Here is a 22,590-nt window from a genome sequence, read left to right as displayed (position 1 = left end):
TGTTTTAACAAATCTCACCACTGAAAAGCTCATCCCTTTAACTTCATTAAATCCTCCTCTTTTAGCTACAGCCTCATTTTCTTTGATTTGGTCCTTAGTGAGCCCTGGAAACAGATCATCTGTTAGAATAGGTGATTATAGCGGAAAATGGAAACGCAGTGTAACAAAAGAAAAACAAATCGCTCCTGTGCGGCCAGCCATGAAGCCCGAGTTGGGTCACCCTGGGTGGCAGCTGGATACAACAGACTCAGCAGGCACCCTGCCCAAGGTCCGCTCGGGTCTGCACCTCTCATCACATACTTAGCCCACTATTCTGTGCAGGATCCTCTTGTTCTCTGTGAACATGTTTCCTGGTGAGGAAAAGTCAAATGCTACCCAGAGATATTTTCAGGTGGCATTTCCTGCTGTGATTAAACAGAATTATGAAATCTCAATGTTTTCAATTCACTGGGCTTCTTCTGGACTTTGTGACTCTACCTGTGATAAGATTCTGGCCAAAGATATTCACTAATGTTTTCACCCCTCAATGGCATGGAGTTACTGATTCCCTAAGAATTATATTGCTATTTAGTCACAAAAACGTTAAAGTCCTTTTCCTATCATGGTGGTTTTAAAACATGGCCCCTCATTCTTTGACAATCCTTTCATCATCTGGAAATGGGATTCTCCATATTGTGAATGTACTAAAATCCACTGAACTGTACACTTAGTCAATTTAGGTTATATAATTTTTACCTTTTTTTTTTTTTTTTTGAGACAGTCTTGCTCTGTCCGAGGCTGGAGTGCAGTGGCACAATCTCGGCTCACTGCAAGCTCCGCCTCTGGGTTCATGCCATTCTCCTGCCTCGGCCTCTCAAATAGCTGGGACTACAGGTGCCCACCACCACGCCTGGCAAATTTTTTGTATTTTTAGTAGAGACGGGGTTTCACCGTCTTAGCCAGGATGGTCTCGATCTCCTGACCTCATGATCCGCCTGCCTTGGCCTCCCAAAGTGCTGAGATTACAGGCGTGAGCTACTGTGCCCAGCCACCTCAATTTTTTTTTTCTAAGTGACATTCTCTATCTCCTTCCTTTGAATCTGGGCTCCATGCCTGCTTGACCTGTAGAATATGGCAGACACGATGCTGTGATTTCTGAGCCTAAGCCTTAAGAAACTGGCAGCTGCTTCCATTTCCCATCTTCTAGGATGCTTACACTCTTGGCAACCAGCCACCATAACATGAGGAAGTATAAGCAATCCTTCCATAGGTCATCTAGGGATGAACTGAGGTCCTGGGGCCAGAACCCCAGCTGAGCTCCTAGCTGACAGCAAGCACCAACTTACCAGCCACATGAGTGAGCCATCTTAAAAGCAGATCCTCCAGCCCCCTGCAGATCCACCTCAACCAAAGCTGTGTGGAACGAAGACAAGCTACACCCTTGCCAAGCCCAGCCTCAATCGCAGACTCATGAGCAAAATAAATGCCTGGAGATGTTTAAACCATCACTAAATTCTATGATGGTTTGTTATGAGGCAAGAGGTAACAGGCGCTTCTATATAATCAAGAGTGGCTGGTCAAAAACAGCTTCAGAAAATTCTCTAACCTGGTACCCATATATCACAGTAGATTCTGGCAAGCATAATCTTGAGCACTGAAGACTTCATCCGTACATGTTCTTCACAACTCAATTGAATCACAAACTTTCTAACGTGTTCACACCACATCATGTCACTCAAAACTATGCCACAGACTGAAAAAGAAGGCAACTGACTTTCTTGTTAAGAAATTTTAAAAGGAAAAAAGGAGTAAAAAGCAAGAAATTTACAGAGCATAAAATCTTGGAGGCATTCAAATAAAAATTATGGACAGCTGTCAACGTGCCTTCTTCGAAAAGATAACGTGCGGTGACATCTCCCCACTACCCTCCTACCCTGTCGAAGCGTCAGGGAGCCTGGGCTCCACTCCTCACCTCCAGCCTCTCCGGTGGGGGCTCATTCTGCAGGATCCTCAACGCTTTGGCAGCAGCATCGTGTTTCGCAGCCTGTCTTGTCTTTCCTTTCCCATTAAATTGCTGTCCTCCCACAGAGAGTTCCACTTGATAAAGTAAAGGTGGAACTGGAAATGGGTAAAAGTACCTAGAAATAAAAGGAGGTTAGGCAAATTACAGTCTCAAGTTGATAAGTCACCTATACACTCTCCGGCAAATGCAAGTATTTCCTTCATCACGATCCTACTCACATTAGTGTTTGATGCTAATCACTCTTCATCAATATATCCAGGGATTTCATAAAAGCTTAAACTGGATTAGAATTGCTACACAGTATCAGCAAAGAGTGTTTAGCAATCCAAACTTACATCTCGCAAAATACAATGGCTTATAAATTATGAGTTTACCATGCTAACCTGCACTGACAAAATCTAAAATGAATTAGGCTTTGGCTGAGACAAAAACTTGGCTTGCTCTGCCTTCCCAAACCTTAGCTTTAAATTTGCATGTCTCCAATAGGAGGCTGGGAATTTTAATGCACAAGTCTTTTAGAAAGGGCCCTCATTTCAAGAAATCCCAACAAGCTGTAGCCTACCCAGCAGAACCGAGTTTCTTATCCATTTCCCTAGCAGAACCCAGTTTCTTAACCATTTCATAGCTTATATTTTTAAAATGACTTTATCCCCCAACAGACCAGGGAAATGAAGAATTCCATTTTGCTCATCATCTATCCACTAATGTCTTTTTTTTTTGAGACGGAGTTTCTCTCATTGCCCAGGCTGGAGTGCAGTGGCATGATCTCGGCTCACTGCAACCTCCGCCTCCTGGGTTCAAGCGATTCTCCTGCCTCAGCCTCCCAAGTAGCTGGGATTACAGGCCCCTGCCACCATGCTCAGCTAATTTTCGTATTTTTAGTAGAGACAGGGTTTCACCATGTTGGCCAGACTGGTCTCAAACTCCTGACCTCGTGATCCACCCACCTCGGCCTCCCAAAGAGCTGGGATTACAGGCATGAGCCACCGCACCTGGCCTCCACTAATGTCTTATTACTGTCAGCAGAAGATTTTTAATCCACGGCATTTTCAGGTTTCAATTAATACTTTACTGCACCAAAGCTATTTACAAAGCGCACAAGTTCAAAAGTCAAAAAGTACCCAATATTCAGGTAATCTACGAATGCTGGGAATCTTTATCTTACAGGAATCATGATGCTATGGGAATCACATTTAAATATGATTCAGTTACACAAAGCAGTTACAAGGGTTATCTTTAGCCAGGCTGCTTGAGGGCACAAGCCACACTGCCAGCAAGAAATACGCTCAGGCCCTACCCAAGAGCAGTAGTTAAAGCAGCACAAAAGGGCCGGGCGCGGTGGCTCACACCCGTAATCCCTGCACTTTGGGAGGCAGAGGCGGGCAGATCATGAGGTCAGGAAATCGAGACCATCCTGGCTAACACGGTGAAACCCCGTCTCTACCAAAAATACAAAAAATTAGCCGGGCGTGGTCGCAGACGCCTGTAGTCCCAGCTACTTGGGTCACTGAGGCAGGAGAATAGCATGAACCCGGGAGGCGGAGCTTGCAGTGAGCAGAGATCGTGCCACTGCACTCCAGCCTGGGCGACAGAGCAAGACTCCATCTCAAAAAAAAAAAAAAGCACAAAGGGCCGGGTGGTGGCTCACGCCTTTAATCCTACCACTGTGGGAGGCCGAGGCAGGAGGACTCCTTGAGTCCAGGAGTTCAAGACCAGTCTGGGCAACATATTGAGCCCCTGTCTCAATGAATTAAAAAAAAAAAAAAGAGGGGCGGCCAGGTGCGGTGGCTCACGCCTATAATCCCAGCACTTTGGGAGGCCAAGGTGGGCAGATCATCTGAGGTCTGGAGTTCAAGACCACCCCGGCCAACATGGCAAAACCCCGTCTCTACTAAAAAATACAAAAAAAAATCAGCCAGGCGTGGTGGCAGGCGCCTGTAATCCCGGCTACTCGGGAGGCTAAGACAGGGAGAATCACTTGAACCCAGGAGGCAGAGGATACAGTGAGCCGAGATTGCGCCACTGCACTCCAGCCTGGGTGAAAGAGCAAGACTCTGTCTCAAAAAAAGAAGAGAAAAAAGAAAAAAAAGAAAAGGCAGGGGAGGGGCACAAAGGCACAAGAGCAATTAAGACAAACTTCAACACTTGGCAGGCCCAAACTAAATCATTACTCCCTCCACAATCTAGAGGTACTAGTTTATGTAAAAGATCAGACACATTTTCTCCCGTATTTTACAAAAAAAAAAACAAAAAAACTCACACATACCTCGGGGGATAAGCACCTCCTCTCATGTTGTAGCTGTAGGTGGACTGCATCCGAGAGTAAGGGTCAACAGGCTTATACATTGGTTTTTTTCCAAGTTTCATGCACAGTGCATTTAGTTCTACAGTAGGGGTTATGCTTTCTGCAAGAAAGAATCGACAAATAACTGTTTTTTTCTGATATGAGAATGATATTCACTAAAATAAAATGTAATAGCATGCTTTCTGCTAATTGGATTCATGATACTTTACATAAAAGGACCTGGGTGGCCCACTGCTAGGCATCAGACAAGGAAATCCAAGAATATGCTGTGATTTCTTGATATTTATACACAGTCGACAGCACAAAATCTACTCTGAGGGCTACCAGAGGAGCCACAATTTAACCCAAGATATTATCAGTGAAAGCTATATGGTACAGCTGTCAGAAATAAGTTCCAAAACACATCAAATTTCACGATTAAAAAATCCCATGTAAATGTCCAAATTGTTTTACTGTTTGAGAATACTTAATATAACCTTGGTTGTACTGATTTACAGGATTATTGGCTTGCACTCAGAAGTATGTCTGTACACAGTATTGAACAATGCATTTATTACATTACTAACTGGATGCAAAGCACTGTGCTAAACTTAAGAAACACAATTCCTGGCCAGGTGTGGTGGCTCACGCCTGTAATCCCAGCACTTTGGGAGGCCGAGGCAGGCGGATCACGAGGTCAGGGTATCAAGACCATCCTGGCTAATATGGTGAAACCCCATCTCTACTAAAAAATACAAAAAATTAGCCAGGCGTGGTGGCAGGTGCCTGTAGTCCTAGCTACTCAGGAGGCTGAGGCAGAAGAATGGCGCGAACCCGGGAGGCAGACCTTGCAGTGAGGGTGGCTCACGCCTGTAATCCCAGCACTTTGGAAGGCCGAGGCGGGTGGATCACCTGAGGTCAGGAGTTCGAGACCAGCCTGGCTAACATGGTGAAACCCCGTTTCTACTAAAAATACAAAAAATTAGCCAGGCATGGTGGCGCATGCCTGTAATCCCAGCTACCCAGGAGGCTGAGGCAGGAGAATTGCCTGAACCCAGGAAGGGGAGGTTGCAGTGAGTCGAGATTGCGTCACTGCACTCCAGATGAGGCAACAAGAGCAAAACTCTGTCTAAATAAAAAAAAGAAACACAATTCCTGCCCCAGAGGAGTTCAAACAACACAAAGCACACTCAAAGAGCTACAATACAACATGATGTGCAACTTAAAGGTGAAAAATCAGTGAGGAGGCAGCAACCCAATTGTCTTTGCAGAAGTCACACAAGGCCCACAAAATATTCAGATATTTCCATTCTTGACGTTTCTAATGAATTTGACCTGTGGTAATACTTGCTACGAAAATGAGTTCCATTTTCATACACAGCAAGTTATCTCAAAATTATCAACTTCAGAAAATACACGCTACTCATTTTCCAATTTTTTTTTCCTTTCAGTTCATCCAATCCATAAACCTTTAAAAACCACAAAAAAAAGAAAACCAGCCTGGAAAGATTAGTGTCAGTGCACAATCATATTTAAAAACAACATTTTCATATCAAAAACAGAACACTAGAAATGGCAAAATCTAAATGCACATAAAAATCCACTTTAAAATGCCTCTTTAGGATGTATATAGGGAGAAATAAAAAAGACCTGATTCTGTACTATAATTGGTTCAACTAAATTTAATGTATGAATCAAATCTATATCTTTGGGGTTTGCACAGAGGGCCACATGAATTACAGATCTCTCTCTTCCTTGCATTAGAATTATATTTTTTACAAAATTCATATAATTGCATTTTAAGTACAGTCTGAATCATTTTAAGAGCAGCTCTGATCCACAGAATTTGTCTGCAGTAGAGAATAAACATGAAGAAGGTACACTGCAAAGAAATCAAAAGTAACAAGAAAGATGTGACTGGTAACTTTCCAGATTGCTTCCTACATACGAGGACCTGGGATGACTTCATGAATGTGAGGGGGTCTCTGCTAAAACAGCCATTAATGACACAGCCTCCAGGTCACAGATCCCCAACCCTTCACCAGCCACGCCTTCTTGATTAGTATGCTCCCTGAATGGGTTCCTTGTCTGAGGAGATACTACCTGCTGGCTTGTATTTAAGTAATATTTACATTTTTCTCATTCTTTTTAATAACTAAGAGACATACAACTGACAAGCACTTCTGACCAACAAAATTACAATCAATATTACCACAATGACTTGATGTGACTCTAAATAAAACTTATATTCTTGCTAATCTATACACTCTTATCAAAAATATATTTTCATTAAACTTTTCGGAAATCTTTGAAATTATCTGGTCACCCGCCATCCTTCCTATGACCGCCTTTCCAGATTGTCAGGTGTTGAAGCATCATAGATTGGAAACCACTGCTTTACAATGAGGTTAAGGAGTCCCAAAAAATAAGCATTTGTCACTGGTAGTGTAGAATCTGTGCTTTCAAAATCAACAAGTTTGTTAAGAAACCATTCATATACATACTAAATGGTACCTCCAGACACACTTTTGAAAGGTACCTGTTTGGCCCATGCATAAGACCTGGATTCCTTCCTTTGCTACCAAAAGGGCAGACTATGGGCTTAGGAAATTTTGTACCCTCCAAAGCTTTAGCAGCAGCTGTGTGTTTGACCTTTTTAATACCAGTTCACTCAGCTCCCCAGTGCTGATCTCCAAGTCAGCAGTACTGTAAATTCCTAGAAATGGAAAGTGTGAGCTCTCAAATTCATGAAACCTGACATTGACTGTAATATGTCACTTGAACCTTGAACACTTTCTATGATCATGGTTTAAGAGGCCTGGTCTTATCTTGATAATTCATCCTGTAATCCCCTTCTTATCCTTTTTTGTTTTTTATAAACAACAACAAAAAAAGAGATTGTGTGTGTATGCACTGAAATTCCTTTTTTTTTTTTTTTTTTTTTTTTAGAGACACAGTCTCACTCTCTCCCCAGGTTAGAGTGCAGTGGTGTGAACTTGGCTCAATGCAACCTCCACCTCCTGGGTTCAAGAAATTCTCCTGCCTCAGTCTCCCGAGTAGCTGGGATTACAGGCACCTGCCACCATGCCTGGCTAATTTTTGTACTTTTAGTAGAAACAGGGTTTCACCATGTTGGCCAGGCTGGTCTCGAACTCCTGACCTCAAGTGATCCACCTGCCTCAGTCTCCCAAAGTGCTGGGATTACAGGCATGACCCACCATGTCCAGCCTCAAAATTCTCTTCCAATTACTTCTCACGAAAGATATTTTTCAAACTTGATTTAAACACACAGTAGTACTTCACACAAATTAAGACAATGTTTGTTTTGATGCTGCAATGTGTTTGTGGGCTCTTGTTTGAAAACATAACCACATAACCACCCTTTTTCTCAGTTTTTGAGATGGGGTCTTGCTCTGCTGTCCAGGCTGGAGCTCAAGTGGCACAATCATAGCTCATTGCAGCCTCCTGGGTTGAAACAATCCTCCCACCTCAACCTCCTGAGTAGCTGGGACTACAGGCACACACCACCATACCTGGCTAATTTTTTCTTTTTTTTGAGACAGTCTTGCTCTGTTGCCAGGCTGGAGTGTAGTGGCATGATCTCAGCTCACTGCAACCTCTGAGGCCTCCCAGGTTCAAGCGATTCTCCTGCCTCAGCCTCCTGAGTAGCTGGGACTACAGGCATGCGCCACCACACCCAGCTAATTTTTGAATTTTTAGTAGGGATGGGGTTTCACCATGTTGGCCAGGATGGTCTCGGTCTCTTGACCTTGTGATCTGCCCGCCTCAGACTCTCAAAGTGCTGGGATTACAAGCGTGAGCCACCACGCCCGGCCCATACCTGGCTAATTTTTTAATTTTTGCAGAGGCAGGGTCTCGCTATGTTGCCTAGGCTGGTCTTAAACTCCTGGGCTCCAGTGATCCTCTCACCTCAGCCTTCCAAACTGATAGGATTTAAGGCATGAGCGTTTGTATTTTTATTAAGTTCCCAAAGTAATTCTGATGCACTCCAAAGATTTGAGATTCACTACTTCAGAATTTAACAGATCAATTGAAGCAGCCGGGTGTGGTGGCTCACAACTGTAATCCCAGCACTTTGGGAGGCCGAGGCGGGCAGATCACCTGAGGTCAGGAGTTCAAGACCCTGCCTCTACTAAAAATACAAAAATTAGCCAGGCGTGGTAGCACGTGTCTGTAATCCCAGCTACTCAGGAGGCTGAGGCAAGAGAATCACTTGAACCTGGGAGGTGGAGGTTGCAGTGAGCCGAGAACACGCTACGGCACTCCAGCCTGGGTGATGACAGAGTGAGACTCCATCTCAAAACAAAATTAACTGAAGCTTTTACTTTTCTGATGTTATCACTGAGTATCACTTTATCTCACTTACAAATAATTTACAAGAGAAACCTGGATTTCAGTATGTCTAGGGTCATTTAAATTTGGTGCCGTAGGGGGTGAGGCAACTTGCCTTCACAGCTGATTTTTCTTGTAGGTCTTACTCTTAGGATTCCCTCAGTGCACAGCTTCCACTAAAGGAAAAAAACAAAGAATCCTTTATTGGTCAGGTGCAGTGGCTCATGCCTGTAATCCTAGCACTTTGGGAGGCCAAGGCAGGCAGATCATTTGAGGTCATGAGTTCGAGACCAGCCTGGCCTACATGGTGAAACCCCATCTCTACTAAAAATGCAAAAATTAGCCAGGCGTGGTGGCATGCGCCTGTAATTCCGGCTACTTGGGTAGCTGAGGCAGGAGAATCACTTGAACCCAGGAGGCAGAGGTTGCAGTGAGCCAAGATTGCACCACTGCACTCCAGTATGGGCAACAGAGACTCCATCTCAATTTAAAAAAGCCGAGCACAGTGGCTCATGCCTGTAATCCCAGCAGATCGCGCCACTGCACTCCAGCCTGGGCCACAGAACGAGACTCCATCTCAAAAATAAATAAATAAATAAATAAATAAAAGAATCCTTTACCCCCCTTGACACTTCACACATCAGGACATCAGGGGTCTCTTTTATTATATGTTCTGCAGTCCACCGGGCTACTCATTTAAGTACAAACAACAATATGAACTCAAAACCCTGGCAGGCAGGAAAGTCAAATGGCAGAAGCCTGCAACGCAGTACAATCCCTGGGTCATCTTGGTGATTGTCTCATGGATAAATGCTGAAGGGGAAAATGCTAAAAAAAAAAGACACACAAAGTTATTCTCATGAACTGTCTTGCCTTTCTCTAGGACTTTCCCCATCCGGCGCTACCTGCCACTCTGCTGCATTCTGTTGGTAGCAAGGTTAGAATCTTGGTTTTGATAGAACTAAAAGTACACCACATCTCTTGATTTTTCAAATAATCTAAATCACCCAAGAGAGAACAACTTCTCCTCTTTGAACAACTTGCGGGTAAAAAGAAAATACGCGGTTAGAGACGAACACACAGCCAAACTACCTAAATTATTAAAAGTTCAAGTGAGAAAGTGCATTAGCCAAAATATAATAAAAAGTTAATAAAGGGAATCCCAAAGTTAAGGTCTGCAAAAAAATCCTGTAGAGGAAATACAACAGTTATAGAAAAATGACTGACTTCTATTTTTATTTTAATTAATTATTTTTTGATAAAGGGTCTCACTCTGTCACCCAGGCTGGAATGCAGTGGTGCCATCTCAGCTCATTACAGCCCCCGCCTCCCAGGTTCAGGTGATTCTCCTGCCTCAGCCTCCTGAGTAGCTGGGACTACAGGTGTGCATCACCACATCCAGCTAATTTTTGTATTTCTTGGTTGATACGGGGTTTCACCATGTTGGCCAGTCTGGTCTAAAACTCCTGACCTCAGGTGATCTGTCGGCCTTGGCCTTCCAAAGTGCTGTGAATACAGGCATGAGCCACAGCTCCCAGGCCCTAATTGCCTAAATGTGTCTATAAAGACACATTTCAAATAGAATTATGCTTTAAAACAACATTTTTAAGCTAGTTTTGTGTGAGTGGGAAATATTGTTTTTCTTAAATGCTTAATTAAATGCTTAATCCTGCCTCAGCTACCCAAGTAGCCAGAATTACAGCTACCATTTCTCAAGCATTTACTAGGTACCAGGCATTGTGCTCCACACGTTAACATATATGCTCTCATTTAATTCTCACAATAAACCTATTTGGTGGGTATTATCCCTGTTTTACAGATGAGGAAACAACAACAAAAAAGTAGTAAGTTGCACAAGATCACACAGCTAGTAACATGCTGAGATTCAAACCCAGATGTGTGTGACTTCAAAGGCAACTGAACCGTGTTGTGCTATGGTGACTATTCATGTTTGTGCCTGATGTTACTTTCAGTCAAATGAAAAGAAACACTCGATTTATTCAAGGCTTGAGGTTTGCATGCAAAGGAAAATGAGGCATAATGAGATAAATAACTCATCCTTAATTATATTATCTTTGCTGCAAGGTTAGGATCAGAAACAGACAGCGTCAATTCCTTATCTCTCATACTGTATCATCTTACACTACAGCTGCAAAAGACAACTCCATATCTCCGTGTCCTTAGATGGTTGGGAAAAGAGGTAACTCCAGATATGCAAGAATTAAGTTCCAGAATGTGCTGTTAATACAGATAACAAACAAGTTTCAAAGACTGAATTATTTTTTTTCCTTTCTTTCACGTTCTAAAAAGACTGAATTCTTGAATAATGATTAGCAAATTTTAAAATTATAGTCAGACTTTCATTCTCTAAGATAAGGGGAATGACAAGGATAACTGAAACCAGAGACAATATAAAATACTCACTTTGAGGCTACATGGTGAAACCCCGTCTCTACTAAAATGCAAAATTAGGCAGGCAATTGCATCTTCAAACCTTTTGCCCGGATTGCTAACAAGTGAAAAAACTGTTTTCCCATCACCTCTTCTCCCTGCCCCTAAGGTCCTTGTGCAAACAAGCTGGAGAGGAGCCAGAAGTAAGCTATAGACAAGAGGCAGCCCAGAGCTGGAAAACTTACGGGCAATCAATCACAGGTGCTTGAGAATTGTCTCTGTTCAGAATCCCAAACAACCATACACTATTTGGAGTTTTAAAAGCAAAATATGGCCAGGCGGGGTGGCTAACACCTGTAATCCCAGCATTTTGGGAGGCCAAGGCAGGCAGATTGTTTGAGCCCAGCAACTCAAAACAAGCCTGGGCAACATAGTGAGACTTCATCTCCACAAAGAATTAAAAAAAAAACTAGCTGGGCGTGGTGGCATGCACCTGAGATCCCAGCTACTCAGGAGGCCAAGATGGGAGGATTGCTTAAGCCTGGGAGGTCGAGGCTGCAGTGAGACATGATCGCAGCACTCACTCCAGCCTAGGCGGCAAAGAAAGACTCTACAAAAACTAAAACCCAAATATTCCAAAAAGCAGCATATATTTTCTTTGACCCATTGGCAAGGATGAAAAAAGAAGCAACTTCAAAAATCTATAATCTTGTCTAAGTATAGTTTTTGTTTAAGACAACCTCATCAGTTTGAAAATATGTATTTTGAATCACAGCACCACTTTCAAGAGTAGAAAAAAATAGAAAACATTCCAGGTAGGTTATAAATGCACAAGTAGTATGGACAATTTACCTTACAGTGAGCTGGACCTTGCTCACACAAAAGCTTATACTCAAGCTGGATCTTGCTGAAACAAACTAACTCATTCACAAGACACAACTGGGATTTTTCTCTATGGGGTTTGCCACATGAGAAGAAGTGAAAAATAACATTAAGACCACTGAAGTCAACTAGCAGTATATAAGACTACTATTCTCCTAGGGATATGAAAATAGAGGAAAAACAAATGGAAGGCCTACAAATGTAGGCAGCCATGATACAAAACTGCAAATCATTCCAGGAGTACACTCCCAGAGAAGACGCAACTGGGGTCTTTTCTGAACCAGTTGACGCCAGGTAATCTAGGAGACGGTGTGTCTTCAAAAGAGAGTGAAGTCAGGGGAGTAACTAACCCATGGCAGGCGAGCAAGATTTAAAATCAGATGAAGCACTGCTATTAAAACCAACTGGAATACAAGGTCTTCTGAGCAGAGACACTAGTTACCGAAACAGCTGCCAGCTGTACCCTGCCCATTATTTCGCTAAACTCAACATGCCACTACCATCTCTCAAACAACAGTTGTCATCTTCCCTACAGTGAAACTCTCATTCCTGGGCATCCTCTAGTCTTTTCTCCAAAGGCTGCCATCCTCAGACCTTATCTATTTCTAATAATTATATAAGTAAAATAAAATGATGTTGGTGGGCAGGAGTTTTACAAAGTCAATGGGATTTGGACACCAGAATTCATTAGAAGAAAAAGCAATAAATCCCAGAGGACGGAAACAGTCTGTGCCTTTTCCTTTTAAGAGAGTCTCACATGGCAAATATGGGGAAAACAACATCCCTCTAGCACTATGAAAAATCAAGAATGCTATATGATGAACCAGTCCAAGGAATTGTGGGGGTGGCATGGAAGATGCCACGCAGCTGAGTGGGAGAAGCAAACACTCTAAGAACAGATTTATAGGCCAGACATAGTGGCTCACGCCCGTAATCCCAGCACTTTGGGAGGCCGAGGCAGGAGGATCACGAGGTCAGAAGATCGAAACCATCCTGACTAACAAGGTGAAACCCCATCTCTACTAAAAATACCAAAAAAATTAGCCGGGTGTGGTGGTGGGCGCCTGTAGACCCAGCTACTCGGGAGACTGAGGCAGGAGAATGGCATGAACCCGGGAGGCGGAGCTTACAGTGAGCCGAGATTGTGCCACTGCACTCCAGCCTGGGCGACGGAGCGAGACTCCATCTCAAAAAAAAAAAAAAAAAAGAACAGATTTATAAACTAAAGGAAATGAGAAGACAAAGTAGGAAATTGAAAGGAAACAGGCACAAGGAAGGGGATGAAAAGACTTTGTTACAAGGTGACTTTGGTATAGAAATACCCACACTAGGCTGGGTGTGGTGGCTCACGCCTGTAATCCCAGCACTTTGGGAGGCCAAGGCAGGCAGATCACGAGGTCCCCGGGAGGAGGAAGTTGCAGTGAGCCAAGATCGTGCCACCACACTCTAGCCTGCCAACACAGCGAGACTCCATCTCAAAAAAAAATATATATATATATATATATCGACACTGACACCCCATTTATTTCACTGGTCTTGCCATGTTGCAGGGAGGGTGTTGGGAAGCAGAATACTGTTTTTATTTATTATTCCCACTCCCTTTTTTTTTTTTTAGTCAGACCCTGTCTCCTATTCATAAGAATACTGGTTTCAGGTTTTCTTTCTTTAGCCTTAGTTTCTTGTCTATAATATTTTTAGCTATTTTTCAAGTGTTTTAAATCTTTTTTTTTGAGATGGAATCTCGCTCTGTTGCCCAGACTGGAGTGCGGTGACATGATCTCGGCTCGCTGCAGCCTCTGCCTCCCAGGTTGAAGCGATTTTCCTGCCTCACCCTCCCAAGTAGCTGGGAATATAGGCATACACTGCTACACCTGGCTAATTTTTGTATTTTTAATAGAGACAGGGTTTCACCATGTTGGCCAGGCTGGTCTCAAACTCCAGACCTCAGGTGATCCACCTGCCCTGGCCTCCCAAGTGCTGGGATTATGGGCATGAGCCACTGTGTCTGGCAAAGTACCTTTAGTTCATTTTCCTAATAATCAGATTTGAATGCTTCTATACTTTTTGTTTTGAGTCAGTCTCAGTCTGTTGCCCAGGCTGAAGTAAGATAGCACGATCACAGTTCACTGCAGCCTCAAACTTCTGGGCTCAAGCAATCCTCCTGCCTCAGTCTCCCAAGTAGCTGGGACTACAGGTGCACACCATCAAGCCCAGCTAATTTTTAAATTGGCCTCCCAGCCTGGCACAATGACTCACACCTGTAATTCCAGCAATTTGGGAGGCCAAGGCAAGCTGATCACTTGAGGTCAGCAGTTGGAGACGAGCCTAGGCAACACAGTGAAACCCCATCTCTACTAAAAATACATAACAGCCGAGTGTAGTGGCAGGCACCTGTAATCCCAGCTACTCGGGAGGCTGAGGCAGAAGAATCGCTTGAACCCAGGAGCCAGAGGTTGCAGTGAGCCGAGATCACGCCATTGCACTCAAGCCTAAGCAACAAAGTGAGACTCTGTCTCATAAATAAATAAATAGGCATCCCAAAACACTGAAATTACAGGTATGAACCACCTTGGCCAGCCAAGAAGGAAACTTTTTTTTTTTTTTTTTTTTTTGAAACGGGGTCTCGCTCTGTCTCCTAGGCTGGATGGAATACAGTGGTATAATTACAGCTCATGGCAGCCTCGACCTCCTGGACTCAAGTTACCCTCCTGCCTCAGCTTCTGGAGTAGCTGGAACCACAGCTCAGCCAATTTTTGTATTTTTTTGTATAGATGGGATTTACCATATTGCCCAGGCTGGTCTCCAACTCCTGGGCTCAAGCAATCTCCCTACTCGGCCTCCCAAAGTACTGGGATTACAGGTGTGAACCACCACGCCTGGCCATGACACAGAAAATTTGAACAAGAAAATAAATTTGGGCATTGTAGCTCACACCTATAATCCAGCTATTCAGGAGGCTGAGGCAGGAGGATCCACTTGAGCCCAGGAGGCTGATGCTGCAGTGAACCATAATCACACTACTGTACTCCAGCCTAGGCAATAGAGTAGAGACCCTGTGAAACAAATGAGAGAAAAGAAAGAAGAGAAAAAAACTCTGCTTCTTTATTCCATTTCTAATTGATCCTCATGATTTCTAAACTACTTCTGGAACCTTCCAGACTTAAACTTACTTGTTCAAAACAAAAATAAAAATAAATAAATGTCAATGTACTTTTTTGCTTTCTAGTAAATCTGGCTGCCCCCTTGCTTGGGATAAAATCTTACGGACATTCAAAAAGAAGGCTTATGCAGATATAAGAGCTCTTCGTCAGTTGTGGGAAATTTATTTATTTTTTATTTATTTTTGAGACGGAGTCTTGCCCTGTTGCCCAGGCTGGAGTGCAATGCCATGATCTCAGCTCACTACAACCTCTGCCTCCTGGGTTCAAGCGATTCTTCTGCATCAGCCTCCCGAATAGCTGGGACTACAGGCGTGCACCACCATGCTCGGCTATTTTTTGTATTTTTAGTAGAGACAGAGTCTCACCATATTGGCCAGGCTGGTCTCGAACTCATGACCTCGTGATCTGCCTGTCTTGGCCTCCCAAAGTGCTGGGATTACAGGCGTGAGCCACCGCGCCCAGCCTATTTTTTCTTTTTTTGAGACAGAGTCTCCCTCTGTTGCCCAGGCTGGAGTGAAGCGGCACAGTCTCAGCTCACTACAACCTCCACCTCCCAGGTTCAAGCAATTCTCCTGCCTCAGTCTCCTGAGTAGCTGTTATGGGCGTGCATCACCAAGCCCAGCTAGTTTGTGTATTTTTTGTAGAGGCAGGGTTTCACCATGTTGGCCAGGCTGGTCTCGAACTCCTGACCTCTGCCGATCCACCTGCCTCAACCTCCCGAAGTGCTGGGATTACAGGCGTGAGCCAAGGCACCTGGCTTGTTCTGGGAAATAATTTTAAATGCAGAATTATCCCATACAACGATGAATATCCAAGGTGGTATTGGATACTGCCTAATTCTTTCTGCCAGCCACCACTCTTTAACAGATGAGGCTTTATAGTGCGAGTAGTTTTCAGCTTTCAATTCTCTTTCTCACAACTTACAATGGTCTGTCAACTGAGGCCCCTGTCAACCCCCTACACAACCAGTGTTCTATATCTGGGATAAAGAAGTGTGGGTGGTGATACTTTCTTTTGCTTTTTGAAGGTAAATGTGAGAGCTCCCTAAATCTGCAACCTATCAGATCAGAAAACAGGGTAAGAAAACATTTGAAATAGAAGACACTTGGATTCATATGCTTACCTGCAGCTGCACTGGTGGATGTAATAGATGCAGAGGGTAAAGCAGAGTTTTGAATGGGTCTACCTGCATTTTCAGAGGGCAGAGAGCTAGTAGTAGAAGGAATACTCATCAAAGGCTGTGAGAGAAGAGACTGGTTCTTGTTCAGTATTTGGCTCCCTGAGAGAGCAGCAGATGGGTTCTGAACTTGCACTTGAACTTGAGACATGGTCACTTTCAACAAAAGTGAACAAATGCAGGTAAACAGCTTTCAGTGCAGGTTAATTCAGTGCTATGAAGTCTAAAGTTCTACCTAAAAGTTGTAAGGGAAAGAAAATAAAAAGGTAAATTATAGAGGAGATATGTAATTGCCAATATTCAGTCAAAATGGTGTCACCTACTGAGTTATGAAAATAGCCCCATTTAGCATGTAGCTATGTTGATTTATTCAAAATATGTTTCTCCTTGGTATACAGTAAGTTTCTTGGCCTTGTGACTTTCCCACAGTGTTTTTTAAATGATTTACAATACCCGTGTGCTCTGCATATTTACTATACAAAGAGAATAAGTAGGGTATAATATTTATTGGTGAATATTAAGAATTGCAAACTATAGCTTACATTCAAAAATGCAAATTTAAAAGTATGGAGAGGTTTCTATAGTAATTGGGGCATAGTAAGGTTTCTTTCTGGTCTCAAAATTACAAGAAACTGAAAGCAAACTAGGTTTATAATACCAGGAACAGGTGAACGTGAAGACTGCTTCCTCTTAAGGACCAAGGCTCAGACTGACAACCTTAGGGCTTTAAGTTGACGGAAGGAAGGTAGGATACTTCTGCTGTTTCTTTTTCCCTATGGTGATGAGAGATGTATTGTTTTCCTAAAAGGCTTGTTTGAGGTCTCATTTAATTACAGACCCCAAACAAGAAAACTATCACACCCCTACCCAGGCTCACAGATCCTGAGAAGTGATGTGAGTAACAAAGACCATACCAGAGAATTTATACTATTAAAAGCAAAAGTGGAGATGAAGAAGACAGGAACGGATTTTAGACTGGCAATTTTACTGGTGTGATGGTGGAGTGGGGAGCACTGGAGCTTGTTTACTTCATATTGTAAATTAAGAGAATAATGAAGGCATTACTTCTAAATACATTAAATTTCTTCGCGAGACAAAAATAAGGACAGTTGTGCTCATTTTCATGGCCATCCTTTAAAAGCTGAAAATGTTTTTAATAAGTCAAAGTACTTAAAAATAACCAGTGGCAACAAAGAACAGAAATGACAGGTCTCTCAGGAAATAGCCAACCAATGCAAAAACCAGCAAACCAACTAATTAGAAGTTCTATTATAAACAAACAGTTAAATTTTTTTTAAGTATCAAAATGATTTTTAAAGCTGGTCCTCAAGAAAGAGATGAATGACCAGAGCAATTAAGCTACTTGACGAGTCCTAACACATTCTCTCTTACTGAGAGCAAAAAGGACTGCAAAACTCAAAAGAAACTCAGCCGAAATGTGACGCTGGATAGCAGAGGCATAAGTATTACCTTATTCAACAAAATTCCCCAAGAGTGCAGTTGTTCCTTTTTACTTTCAGAATCAGAACAAAATAACAGAGGAGTTCCATTGAAGATCTACATAATGGTCTTAGAAGACAAGTCACCAGTGTCAAGAAACAAGTCCAGAACCATTCAGAAGTCAGCTATGACCTCGTTTCATTGGGTTTTTTTTCCGTCAGCTGCTAAAACAGAAACACTTTTTTCCTCCTCTCTTCCCCTCTCTTCATTTACTCACTCACTCCTTCTCCTTTTCCTGCTTTTTGTAAACTATCTTGAGAGCACTTTTTACAACAAAAAAGTCACTTGTAGTGTATGTACGACTTCACAACACCAACCACAGGTCTCAAGGTCAAAAAATGAGCTAGGAGTAAAGTATCTGCTCCAGAATCTACTCCCATCCCAGAAAGAGCAACCCAACTGTGTCCTAAGTGGCTCTTAGAGTTTGAGACTCTGAATGAATGCCTAAATTTAGAAAGGGTGTGGACCAAGGGATTTTTGGTTAATGTTCTCTAAAGCAGGCTGACTGCCAGGATTTCAAGTCAGTCATAAATTTTTAATTTTTTTTTTTCCCCGAGACAGAGCTCTGTCGCCCAGGCTGGAGTGCAGTGGTACAAACTTAGCTCACTGTAACCTCTGCCTCCTGGGTTCAAGCAATTCTCCTGCCTCAGTCTCCCAAGTAGCTAGGATTACAGGCATAAGCCACCACGCCTGGCTAGTTTTTGTATTTTTAGTAGAGACAGCGTTTCGCCAGGTTGGCCAGGCTGGTCTCAAACTCCTGACCTCAGGTGATCTGCCCACCTTGGCCTCCCAAAGTCCTGGGATTACAAATGTGAGGCACCGCACTTGGCTCAAGTCAGTCATAAATATGTAAGTTTTCTAGAAGCTGAGAAAGGAACAGGCTTTTTAAATTAAGACTGCCTCAAAAATGTTACCCTTAAATTCACCTAAACGAGTTATGTCTAACAGCCGGTTGCAACATGTAGTTCAAAACAAACCAAAAAAAAAAAAAAAAGTTAAACTCTCCAAATAAGACTAGGTAAATTTAAATTTCCTATATGATAAACATGAAAATGCAACAAACAATACTCACAAATTATTAGTCACCTGCTAATTTAAAATTTTATGTGTCTTATTTAAGGCTGAACACAGCATCTAAGGCAGTGATTCTCAAGAGGGGGCAATTTTGTTCCCCCAGGAGACATCTGCCAATGTCTGGAGACATTTTTTGGTTGTCACAACCAGTGTGCAGAATGGGGAACCTACTGATATTTAGTGGATAGAGGAGCCAGGGATACTGTCCCAAGCACACATATACTAACCCACAAAATACAATTTTACTAATGTAACGAGTAGCTTATATTCTTAGGAAAAGAAAATCCCCTTTCTATCTCAAAAGGCCCTAAAAAATAGATGCTGATTTTTTTTTTTTTTTTTTTTTTTTTTTTGAGACAGAGTCTCAAGGGTGGAGTGCAGGGGTATGATCTCCGCTCACTGCAAACTCTGCCTTCTGGGTTCAAGCAATTTTCCTGCCTCAGTCTCCCGAGTAGTTAGGATTACAGGCATGTACCACCACACTAAGCTAATTTTGTATTTTTAGTAGAGACAGTGTTTCGCCATGTTGGCCAGGCTGATCTTGAACTCCCGACCTCAAGTGATCCTCCCACCTCGGCCTCCCAAAGTGCTAGGATTACAGGCATGAGCCACCGCCCCGGCCTGATGCTAATATTTTATACCCAAACAGATGCTCCTCTCCCAAAGAGAGGCCGGGACAGACATCACAGTGATGAATGGGGGAAAATATATCATTTGCCCACATAACTCAAAGAACAAATTAAGTTTTTCATTACTGATATAGATTTAGTTCATAGCAGCCTTCAAGGAACTGTGGAACTTTGGAAATACAACTTCTGTGTAAATTCTGAACCTGTTGCTCGACAGTACTGTCCTGAAGACTAAGTCTTTAAATGCAAATAAGTCTTTTCCTTTAAACCTGTCTTTAAGGATTGTTTTCTACCAGGTAAATTAAGGACTCGAGAGATCAAAATGCTTTGTTAAGAGTCTTCTTAGAGACAAATACTATTTTATATACAGTAAAATTAGGTTGATAAGTTTGAAACGCAAAGATTCTTCGGATCTCGCTGGTGCTGGAAAACACCTCTTACTGTGAATTGTGTCGTACTGCCATTTTCCTGCCTTTCTGCCTCCCACACAGATGAGGACCTCTCATCTCCTGGTTCTTTCCCTATTTGAAGGGCTTTAGACACCAGATCAACAAAACATACTCATCTTAGTCTCAAGCCCTAATTTTACATAGCATACATAAGCACCATAATAAAAGGTGCAAAATGATAGAGTTATAGGGGTTTCTTTTAAAAGATTCCTTAATTCCATGTCCGCCTGGTTCTTAAGATTGGCTTGGTAACACAAAAGTCTTCTCATAAAAACAGAATCTTGCCTTGGCTGGCAGTTACCGTTTTACAAGTGCCAAATAGTTTTTATGGGTTGTGGTGAAGGAGAATCTGGGCACATGAGTGCTACGAAAGTTGTTTTTTTAATTATATATGATGTACTAAAAAGTGGTGACAAAATGTGTATTCGGCACTCAGCAGTGAACCTACCTAGATCATACTGAGCACAGTCCGAGTGATTTAATATACAAGAAGGCAGACCCTTCTAGAAATGGTTTATAGAACTATCTGCAATCGTGCTTAGACTTTTTTTAATTATCTTGTGCTACTGCTAATACATGGTTAGTCTTATCCACTTTCAACTTACAGATTGTTAAATCTTTGCACTATGAAATACTTAAGCAATTATGGAAAAACATTTTTTTCTGGAGACAGTCTCACTCTGTCACCCAGGCTGGAGTGCAGTGGCACGATCTTGGCTCACCGTAACCTCTGCCTCCCAGGTTCAAGTGATTCTCCTGTGTCAGCCTCCCGAGTAGCAGGAACTACAGGTGTGCACCACCACACCTGGCTAATTATTTTGTGTTTTTAGTAGAAACAGGGTTTCACCATGTTGGTCAGACTGGTCTTTAACTCCTGGCCTCAAGTGATCCGCCTGCCTTGGCCTCAACAAAGTGCTGGGATTATAGACGTGAGCCACCATGCCCAGCCAGAAAAACATTTTTAATAATCAATTTTTAAACTGGATTAACACAACTTATAATGCAGTAGCTATACTTTTGTTTAATCAACATATCATTCTCCTTCATAATAAGTGATATTTCCAAACAAGATGTGTCTGAAAAATAAAAACAGAAGGAAAGAAGTCATCCCAATTCTGGAGAAGCCTCCTTTTCAGATCATCACAAACGTTTCACTAAACGTCTCCCCTTGCAAGTCCTTTGGTAAATCTGATGTAACATGGATATACAGATACAAAGGAGCACTCCAGTGTCTCGCTGTTATAAAGCAACAGCAATTCTAAAATATATTCACTCAATAGTCTACAAAAACTTATTAAGCATCTATTACATGTGAACCCATAAATGGCAGATTGCACATTCTTAAATGCTGGAAAGGATCTGTGTGTTAAACTCTTCCTCAAAGACACAAGACGACATCTTTAAGAAATCACGTGTAAATCTATTCTTCTGTTCTCTTTAGTTTGTTGAGAGGCTCCACTCTCACAGAAACTTGGTCAATTAAAAAACATCAAGGAATAAACCACTTTTTCTACAATATAAAGTCCTTTTCAACAGCCTTTAAATACACCTAAAATATCCACATCATTCCTTATACCAGTTATTTCTAAGATTCTTTTCTGACACATCTTTCTTGTTGCAGTATGGTTGAATGTTTTCTGAAAGTAAACTCACTCTCCACCATTACTTCTCCCTCCCAGCCCCCAAAAATAGTAATTCATTGACTCCAAACATTATCCAAATACCTGCAGGCAGGGCAGACGCTAGTACAGAAGCACGTCAATCACTATCGTCCTATACGATCATTTCCAAAATGACCTCTTTAAAGTCAATGTCAAGCAAATAATGTTCAATAGCAGGCCTATACTAAATCACCCAATAATAAAAGGTTTTTTAAAAGAAATATGACCAAACTACTTAAAAAAAAAAAAAAGAAGAAACAAATCACTATGTACCTGATGCTCAAGACAAAGACAGAGGAGATTAGCCCTGAGGAGGCACACTCACTTGGAAGACAATAAAATTAACCAAAAATAATGCCTGGAAACAACCCAGGCTGTTTAGGATCTTTGCACTTGCAATACAAGTGAGACTGAATGTGGTCCCTGTCTCACACTTGGCCCAATGCCATGGGCAATGGAGGACTTTCTTTCCACACAAATATAACAGCTGGGAGGTCAGATGGTCTGCTTAAAGAAACATTTCCTAAAAGAGATTTTCATTATTAATTTTCATCCTAGAAAACCCATCACACCATGCTAAAGTGAAAAACAATTTACCTCTATAGCCTAAAAAACTATAAGCCTTATTTTCTTTTCTAGTTTTAAAACTTTATCAAGCTTCCATCTCTCCTTCTCTAGGAGACATTCTCAAAAATAAAATTCAAGCACATATATTTGTAAACAGTTTTTAATCTAAACTTATACAAACACAGAAAACTTTTAACGCAATAAAAATGAATACTTGTTCATGATCTGCTGGAGACTTTTAAAAGTAGTACTGTGTGACATTTTCTTGACTATGAAGGGGCTTGGGTCAACATAATGGTTAACAGGCTTTTCCTTTCAGAAAAGGGAAACTGTAATCTGTAACCATGTGCCATCTACCTAGAAACACGACTGCATTTACCACCATCTTCATGCAAAACAGACCAGTGCCAAGACTCAGTTTCTAAGAAACCACCCTTGCTGCTAAGTAGCAACCAATAAT

At 42.2% G+C, this 22,590-nt stretch overlaps 1 protein-coding gene across 12 annotated transcripts in view; it reads right to left on the bottom strand.

Moving 5' to 3' along the window:
• The window catches only part of STAU1 (staufen double-stranded RNA binding protein 1), a 79,831-nt gene that overhangs the window by 38,634 nt on the left and 18,607 nt on the right, over nt 1-22,590 (bottom strand). For 5 of the 12 annotated variants that reach the window (XM_055265533.2, XM_055265532.2, XM_063633401.1 and 2 more), the window contains 2 exons: nt 4,269-4,407; nt 1,952-2,117 (listed from right to left, as the gene is read on the bottom strand). In XM_055265533.2, coding sequence (XP_055121508.1) covers nt 1,952-2,117; nt 4,269-4,369 — 267 coding nt within the window. In that variant the 5' untranslated portion in view covers nt 4,370-4,407. Of the gene's footprint in view, nt 1-1,951; nt 2,118-4,268; nt 4,408-8,750; nt 8,816-16,196; nt 16,486-22,590 lie in introns of those variants that run through there. The other 7 variants (XM_063633400.1, XM_063633396.1, XM_063633393.1 and 4 more) reach the window with 4 other exon arrangements.

The sequence above is a fragment of the Symphalangus syndactylus genome, chromosome 24 (genome assembly GCF_028878055.3).
Source record: "Symphalangus syndactylus isolate Jambi chromosome 24, NHGRI_mSymSyn1-v2.1_pri, whole genome shotgun sequence".
Taxonomy (NCBI): Eukaryota; Metazoa; Chordata; class Mammalia; order Primates; family Hylobatidae; genus Symphalangus; species Symphalangus syndactylus.
Note: the sequence above shows the minus strand (reverse complement) of the source record. Positions and strands in the feature narration are given on the sequence as shown.